The sequence below is a fragment of the Nannobrachium achirus genome (genome assembly GCF_963921795.1).
Source record: "Nannobrachium achirus genome assembly, chromosome: 2".
Taxonomy (NCBI): Eukaryota; Metazoa; Chordata; class Actinopteri; order Myctophiformes; family Myctophidae; genus Nannobrachium; species Nannobrachium achirus.
The window spans coordinates 56507377-56515789 of record NC_137811.1 but is presented as its reverse complement, the minus strand read 5'-3'; the positions used below and the strand labels follow the sequence as shown (position 1 = coordinate 56515789).

General features: G+C 43.1%; 1 protein-coding gene across 2 annotated transcripts; it reads right to left on the bottom strand.

The window, feature by feature from the left end:
* Positions 1-303: 303 nt before the first annotated feature.
* Positions 304-8036, bottom strand: LOC308303575 (riboflavin transporter 2-like). Of its 2 annotated transcripts, none has more exons than XM_080747976.1 (4): positions 7912-8036; positions 3389-4466; positions 2154-2277; positions 304-1307 (listed from the first exon to the last, which is right to left on the bottom strand). In XM_080747976.1, exons 2-4 carry the CDS (start codon positions 4417-4419, stop codon positions 1095-1097), a joined length of 1368 nt encoding a protein of 455 aa, XP_080604102.1. In that variant the 5' UTR covers positions 4420-4466; positions 7912-8036; the 3' UTR covers positions 304-1094. The 2 variants fall into 2 exon arrangements, with proteins under 2 accessions (XP_080604102.1, XP_080604101.1); XM_080747975.1 differs by lacking the exon at positions 7912-8036 and adding an exon at positions 5936-6076.
* Positions 8037-8413: the final 377 nt, after the last annotated feature.

The following is an 8413-nucleotide window of genomic DNA, read 5'->3' as shown; positions in this document are numbered from 1 at the left end:
CGATGTGCGTGACATTTTGCAAGCACATTCCCACAAATCAAGGAACAGATGCCACCCTTCTCACATTGGCGGCAACAGCGGGTCAACTTTTGCATAACAGATTTTTTGAACAAAATGCCTCAAATCACGCATGCACCGTCTGATTGCGTCAGTGACGTCAAAGAGAGCACTGCCTGCGATCTTGACATTTTGTTTTTGTTTATAGCCATTGTTTTTGGGCTTGAAGCGAGCCCACGATTGTTTCGAAGGAACAATATATTCTAGTTTGTGAATTACTGTGTTTTGGAAAACATGCCACAGTAGTACAGTAAAGCAACATTTTATTTGACATTGTTCATATAATAGGACATCAGTAGACAACTGTAGCTGCATACAAAGCATATAATTTAATTACAAAATAAACAATAAAAAAAACAACTCCACTAACTAAACTACAGATTTGAAGAAGGCACATTTTAAAGAAAACTTCAACACATTAAAATGAGAACAGTTAAGCTAAGAATACCATTAACATTCTATGTCCTTGATAATGATAACGAAAAAAATATCTCAGTATCTCAGTAACAATTCATTGTTGTCTTTGGGACCTTAAAAGTATGGTCTTGACTCTTGACACACTCATACTGTAGGGAACCAGCCCAGTTTCCCCCACTCTGTTTTGTTCACAATTCAATAAATAACAGAATCTGAATAAAAACAACACACTCAACACTTGTATCGCTGCTAAAAACTAAAACAAAAATGTGTCCTGAACATAATCTTAATCCACTGGAACTAATTCATCAGTCTGTCAGTTGGAAAACTAGTATGTCTAAAACAATTACTTTTCAAGAAATGTAAAAAATAAACGACTATTTAATCACAAGCTTTTGTTAATACTTTATAAAACCCATAGAACCACTTTCACTTCCCAAAGAAATCTATAATTGCAAAAATAGCATATCTACAAGCTCACAAGGCTTGCGACGTGTTGTGAGCTTATATATTTTTCTCGCTAATTTTGCTAGCACTGCACAGCGATGATGATAGTCTGTTTTCAGTACTAGTGTTTGATATCATTTGTCCAGTGGCCATGTGCAGTAAATATTCTGCCCCTACTGTGGACACTTGGTGTTACAGGGATCACCTGACTTGAAAAGCCCATAGACACTGACCAGTGGGAACATTGACATTGCCCCAAGCATGGAGCCAAGCTGCACTACTGCTCCACACCACACAAGGGCGCTGTGTCCTTCATCCCGCAGAATCACACCAATGATCACCTTTATATAGGACAGGGTCAGGACAAACAGGATCCAGGCTATTACCTACAGCAGAGAAGAAGAAAAAATTATGCAATTATTATTTTAGATCAGAGGTTTTCAATTGGTGGTCCGTGTAATACTACTGGTGGTCTGTGAAGGTAGGATATTGCATGTGGTCCCTGACCATGCATTTAGTAATGTAGGAAAGTGTTTTTTCTTTTTTCTCTTTTTTTCTGCTCGACCACTAGTTGAGAAACAGCGTAGTAAATGATCTGGTGTTTCCGTGAGAATTTACTGTAGAATTATTTGTGAGACACTTCCGGAGAACAGCAGACAATACAAGCTCACATCGCGTCGCGTCGCAGATGCAACTGTTGTGAGCTTGTAGATCACTCTTAGCTGCAGCGCCGGAACTGCCGCACTCCTTCTGCGCAATGCACAATGGGACGTTGAAAAGTTGTGGATGATGTGTCAATGTTGTCAGTTACTGGGAAGTCCGAGGTCAAGAAATTTCCACAGAAAAAGTGAGAAGAGAAGGGACAGTGTACCAGCCCACATGGTTGACTCATCATTATTAGTCTGAAATGGCATGTGTCTGCTCGCTCAGTCATACATAAGATACCAGTAAGATATCAGTATCAGTTAACATGAGTTTAATGTAAAAGGTTAAGAGAACGGAATAAGGTTAACTGGGATAGGAATGGATCAGTGGTTCAATGGTTCTCAGCCTTTGTTGAGCTCTGGACCACTAGCATTTAGTTAGTTCTGTGTACAAAAATGCAAAAATGTGTCTCTAATTGCCAGGTTGAAAGTGGTTATGGTTATATAAGACATATGCTCTGCAAACATCTGAAAATGTTAAAATCCTGTGGTACAAAAAATACTTTTCCTAATAAAATGAAGTCTTACTATAATTGCAGTTCCAGAGGCAGAGTGTACCAGCAGCGGACAGGGACTCAAGGCAGCCATAGCCATGATGTAAGCTCCAAAGCCTGTCCCAACCATGGTCAGAAAGCCCATGAAGATGAGAGACCTGGAGACCAAGATGTAGAAGGTAAACATGTCAGTTTCAGGATGGACAGTAGGTATATTTGAGGGTAACATGTCCTTGGTTCGAACACCCTTTGGTCCGACCACTGGCTAAACCTAACTTTAACCCTAACCCTAACCTCAGTAAAACTATGCCTAAACCTAACCTTAACCCTAACCCTAACCTCAGCAAAACTAACGCTGGTGAGTAGCTAACCTGCCGACGCTGGTGAGTAGCTAACCTGCCGACGCTGGTGAGTAGCTAACCTGCCGACCGGGTTTGGACCAACAGGAGTTCGAACCATGGGGCAGTCCCCTAACCCTAACCTCAGTAAAACTAACGCTGGTGAGTAGCTAACCTGCCGACGCTGGTGAGCAGCTAACCTGCCGACGCTGGTGAGTAGCTAACCTGCCGACGCTGGTGAGTAGCTAACCTGCCGACGGTGTTCTGACCAGCGGGAGTTCGAACCATGAGGTGCAGTAGCAGCACAGTGGTTCTATAAACACACTGGTGTGCCATGAGGTGCCTCGAGATTTTCGTTATTATTTCAAGGTATACAACTATACAAAAAGTTATGAATTTATTTATCTCATTTTCCAACACAAAATTCGATATCATAAGAAATATATTTTAACCAACCTGGCAACCCTTGTCATAGAAAAGAAAACAAAAACATTATTTTTGCTAGGAATACAGGTGTGCCTTGAGATTTTAACTTTTAACTGCCTTACATTTAATGTATGTTGAAAATGTGACAAAAAGTGGGGACTAAGTCTATATATATAAATGCTATAAATATTATTATAAATTATAATTATTACATGAGATACTGATAATACAAACACTTTGCAGGTTTGCACTCAAAAAGATGACAAAGGAAGCCAAAGAGGCGTTTAGTTTGAGAAGTTGATTGTAAATTGGGACATTAAATCATTTAGTGTTGAAATTGTTTTACACATGGACATCAAGTGTGTTGGACTCCATTAGAAATCAGACCAATCCCCCATCCAGCCACCACAATACTTATTATAGAACCTATATAGTACCTGGAGCTGCTATTGAAAATAGTATTAGCTGCACATTAAGGATGTGTAAGCTCAGAGACAGTGCTTACCTGACTGGCAAGAACATGGCAATGCAGCAGGCCACAGGGTTAGCAACAGCTGCCATGCTGGCAGACAGGTGGTAGGCCTTGTTTCCATAAGGCAGACAGGAGTAGGACTGCACAGAGGGCAGCACAGCATTGGTCAGGGCATTGACCCAGGCTAGCACAACAAAGATGAACACCACCTCCATACCGCTGTATGTCCCCCTTCCGAAAGAGCTACGCCTCCTGGGAGCCTCCAGCGGACAGATCATAGGCTTCTGCTCTGGACTCTGGGTGTGCAGAGACAGACCTTGCTCTGCCTTCTCCCTGACCAGATCTCCACCAAAGTACAGATCGCTCTTCCTCTCCCGAGCCACAGCCGGGTGGTGGTTGAGGAGGACGAAGGCTACTAGGCACACAACCATCATCGCACTGAGGAAGATGAAGAACACCTGGGCGGAGAAGTTAGCGGGCTGGTAGACGGCCTGTAGCCCGCCGCTACCGCCCACAGTGGAGTTATTCAGTGTCCCATTGACCGCATCGGCCACGGTAGTGTTCTGACAGTGGACCACCCCGACCCCCTGGATCAGAGCTGCCAGAGCAGGCACAAGGCCACTAAGTCCTTCCCCTGCAAAGTACGTAGTGAGGTACTGAGGACGCAGCCTCATCATGAAGGGCAGAAACGTTACTGAGGAGGTGCAGTCCACCACAGACAGCAGGAAGCTCAACACCAGAAGGGGGACACTGTGCATTGTGCCTCCGAGTGCCACCGTGTGCTTCCAGAAGAAAGCCAGGAGAAAAGTGGCAACGATCCCCAGTCCTACGATGGAGTATATGACGGGCCGCTCGTCCAGTGTCCCCGGGCGGAAGCGGTGCATGAGAGTGACGAAGAGAGGGCCTACATTGGCCATCTGGATGAGGACTGTGAGGTAGGAGGGCAGGTACCAGCCCTCTGGAATCTCAGGTACAACCAGGGGCAGCTCCACCCACATCCCGTTGATGGCCACCCATGAGCCCATGCCAAACAGGCATGCCAGGACATGGGTCAACAGTGACATGGCGAAGGCTTGAAGGGTTTATAACAGCAAACACGGATTTTCACAATCTGAAACATGAACAAGGAACATAATTCAGATTATGCACTACAAGAATTGCCACATTACCTAAAAACTGATTTAGGTAACTATCCATTATAAATATAGTAAATTAAAAAAAGTTTGTTAAAGAGTTATTAATGACTTGTTAAATGTCTGTTATAGGGTAACCAAATATTCAGCCTCTCAAACCAGGACCCTTAAATCAATGTGCACTTTCGTCATGCACACGTGTGGACATTCGTGCACGTTCATGCACACGCACATGCACACCATATAGTGTTGCATACAGGCAATGACTGATTGACAAACAACAGCCTCTCAGCGTTGAATTCATGACACCCAATGTTTTTTGTATGTTTTCTGATAGGACTGGCGACTGATGTTTACATGAAAAGAACATGATAAACATCTATGCAACCACTGAAAACAACTATTATTATTTGAATTCTGGCGAAAACCGGGACAATTTGGTAGTGAATATTGAAAACTGGGACATATTACTGTTTTAGAGATATTTGTCGGGACACGGGACACCATGCTTGAAACGGGACAATCGCGGCCAAACTGGGACGTCTGGTCACCCTCTGTTAATAGTTGGTTAATGATATAAAACCATGAATGGTTAACAAAACCTAAAAAAAAACGGATAACTCAATATCAAAGAGTTTTTGAATGATCTATTAACTATTAATAAGCGATAGTTATAAGTGTGAAGGACATTTCAGACATTTTTATTTATTTTTATTTTTATTTTTTCTAAGAATCAATGCACAATTCACACGAGAACGTTTGGGTAAATTGTAAGAGAGCCATGTTCTAATAATAGCATAGGTGACAAGGCATAAAAAGAGTCATGATGAATCCTGAGGTTTGGCCTAACAGGTTTTGTCTAACAGATGAAGTATGTGACATTGCTTTCACTATGTGCCCGTGAAGCTTGAAATGACCTTCCCCCTCTTTATCTCATTCTCTCTTTTCCCCCAGGGACCCCCACCTCTTCTTCTATAATCTCTAATACAATTTGGCATAGGACCTTTCACACACTTACACACTTGGACACACTTACACACTTGGAATGTGAATGTCAGTTACACTCAGATTATGTGCTGCCATATCACTTTCTTTAGAAACAACAGTTAGATTAAACTTTGTTTTTCCTTAATTAGTTTTCCTTTTTTTTTTTTTTACTTGTCATTGAGTCAAGTCTGTTTTATTGGTAAAGCAGGGAGACACAAAGTGCTTCACATAAATACAAGATGAAGCCATTTCCAAGCCATTTTGTTAACCTTCCCTGTTACATTACAGCATTACGTTACATTATGTTGCCTAACCGACAGGCTTGCTCAGCGCGTGGTTCCAGATGGACTTGAAAAGGCTTGTGGGTGCTTAGATAAGATAACTATAGCAACCCTGTAGCCACTATACGTTGCTAGCCTAGTCAATAAAACATAAAGTCCTGGGGGACACCGTCACCTACCTCGTTCAGAGTGGAGTCAGGAAGAGACTATGCGTCCCTCATCCCTATAGTGCAAACCTCTCACACCATTGTGATCAATACCATTCTTTTCGTTTCATCAGCCGGCAAGTGCATGTGTCATGTGTTTATACATTCCCTACCCCCTTCTTCCACTGAATACACACACACACACACACACACACACACACACACACACACACACACACACACACACACACACACACACACACCTACACACACAAACACACACACACACACACACACACACACACACACACACACACACACACACACACACACACACACACACACACACACACACTCACAGGCTACACAAGGCTTCCGTGTTCATAATGCCCCAGACAGGGAGGGACTACGCAGCCGCACTGTTACACTTTAATGCTGTGCTATTGGAGGCTTCTGTTCAAAACCCTCCAGCCATGTGCTCTCCCTCTGCCTGTGACACAGGCCTGATTCAGAGCAGAGTAAAACTATAGGAACAGGAGAGGCAGGGGGAGGACTCGCTGCATCTAGCTCCTCCTGTTCTCCCCCTTCCTCCAACCAGCACATGTGACCTTGGGCTCTGCCCCCCTTATTTACTAGGAAGTGTAGGTGGTAGTCGTGTGACTATGAGGGGGACAGCTGCTGTTAGCTGCATACCTCTCCAATAGAGTATATATATATGCACACACTGTAAAATCGTCAGTGTTAATTTAACTCTGAGAGTGTACAGAGTACAGTAAATATAGGTCACTTAATATAGATACGTCACTGAGAACGTGACTGCGTATATTATGGCTGGAGACAGTTCTGACTTCAGCTTAAAGTTGTCACTGTTGGGTCCATTTGTAGCTGTAAACTGAATCATGGACTACTAGTAGGTTTCGAGGCACGTGCTGAGAATCATGTTGAGTTGTCCTGATTGAACTCTAAAGAACATGCATAACTCTGGAGTCTGATGCATTCAAGATGAACCTGATTTCTCAACTGAAAAGCTTCATTATGTATGCCCATTGTAGACAGTAGCTTTCAAGATAGCTGTTCAGAATATGTTGTCATGGGCCTAGGGTTCTTGCAAATGTTTTTAAGCTCTGAACTACGCCTGTGGTAAACCTTAAACTCCTGCATTTGTAGTTCCGGATAAACCCATAAAGGGCCATTCACACTGAGTGAACAATATAATTATCTTTATATGTATCGTGCCCGGTGAGTCATTAATGTGTTTGCGTTGAAATACAACATGAAATATGTTCATATATCGCAGACTCTCGTCTGTGATCTCAGATGAGACCTTGGTTGCAAACAGCAGCAATACAACTATGTAGGCCTAAAGGCCGATGCATTCTCCATTTTCAGAGCCTAATTTATTTTGGTTCTCAAAATCCCGGTGGCACCGAACAGCCGAATTAATGACGGTGCCCACCCCTCCGAACCTCTGAATGACATCATATTGTAGTTTGGACAGAGCCGAACCGAAATAAATTTGGCTCTAAAAGTGGAGTATGAATCGGCCCTAAGGCTCACTGAATTCTGGTTTACCACAGCCACTGCACACTGCCCACTGCAGGTGGTGCAAGAGCTGCAAGAGCTGCCTAAATGTTTTAAACACTGTAATAAATACAGCATGACAGCATGGCAACTAAAGCGCAAACACACAATGAATTCCAAACTTGGGAACACCTTGATTATTTAAAAATAAAAACGTTGCAGTGTTTTGTGTTGCTATACCTGGCTTTAATCCAGGAGTCAAACCCTTACTCACACACACACACACACACACACACACACACACACACACACACACACACACACACACACACACACACGCACACGCACTTGTACTTGATACTGATACTTGTTCTAACTTTTCATGGTGATGTAACAAAAATTACAGACGTTACACAACTTTCAAAAAGAACCATTCTCCACATTACCCCCCAGACATTACTCTAATATCCCACACAATAAACACCTACCTGGACGTTAACTCCTTGTAGGCGTCGACTGCACTGAAGGTTACGATGCTCCTGTGCAGGCACAACAACATAAGAGTGCAATGTAACAGGACAATGACCTTCTGCAGGTTGTGAAATATGTCCACTGTAACTGTACGTTAGCGGTTGGACTGCTGTGCCTAGTACTGTACGTTTATACTTCACCGTTGGTTCTGATTCACCGTCACATGACCACAGACATCGGAGGGGGTCCAGTCTGAGAAAAAGTCTCAGACTACAGCGGTTGGGAGGAGCTGGAAGGGAGGAAGGAGAGAGAGGTGAATGAGAATATGAGGGAGAGGCATATTAGAGCAGGGTATTAGAGCAGGGGTCTTCAATGTTTTCAGGCCAAGGACCCCTTAGTTGAAGGAGAGATGAAGCAGGGACCCCCACAACCTTTTCATAGATTCCATATAGTTTAATCGTTTGACAGCACAATCATCAGTGTATTTTGGATTCATGTCAATTTGTGTTTTCAGATATT

What these genes read in the sequence shown, in the direction of transcription:
- LOC308303575 (XM_080747976.1), bottom strand. Translation starts at nt 4,419, where the DNA reads ATGTCACTGTTGACCCATGTCCTGGCATGCCTGTTTGGCATGGGCTCA. An exon ending in GCCATGTTCTTGCCAGTCAG is followed by an intron (nt 2,278 to 3,388) that starts GTAAGCACTGTC and finishes CTTGGTCTCCAG; the next exon opens with GTCTCTCATCTTCATGGGCT. An exon ending in CCTCTGGAACTGCAATTATA is followed by an intron (nt 1,308 to 2,153) that starts GTAAGACTTCAT and finishes TCTCTGCTGTAG; the next exon opens with GTAATAGCCTGGATCCTGTT.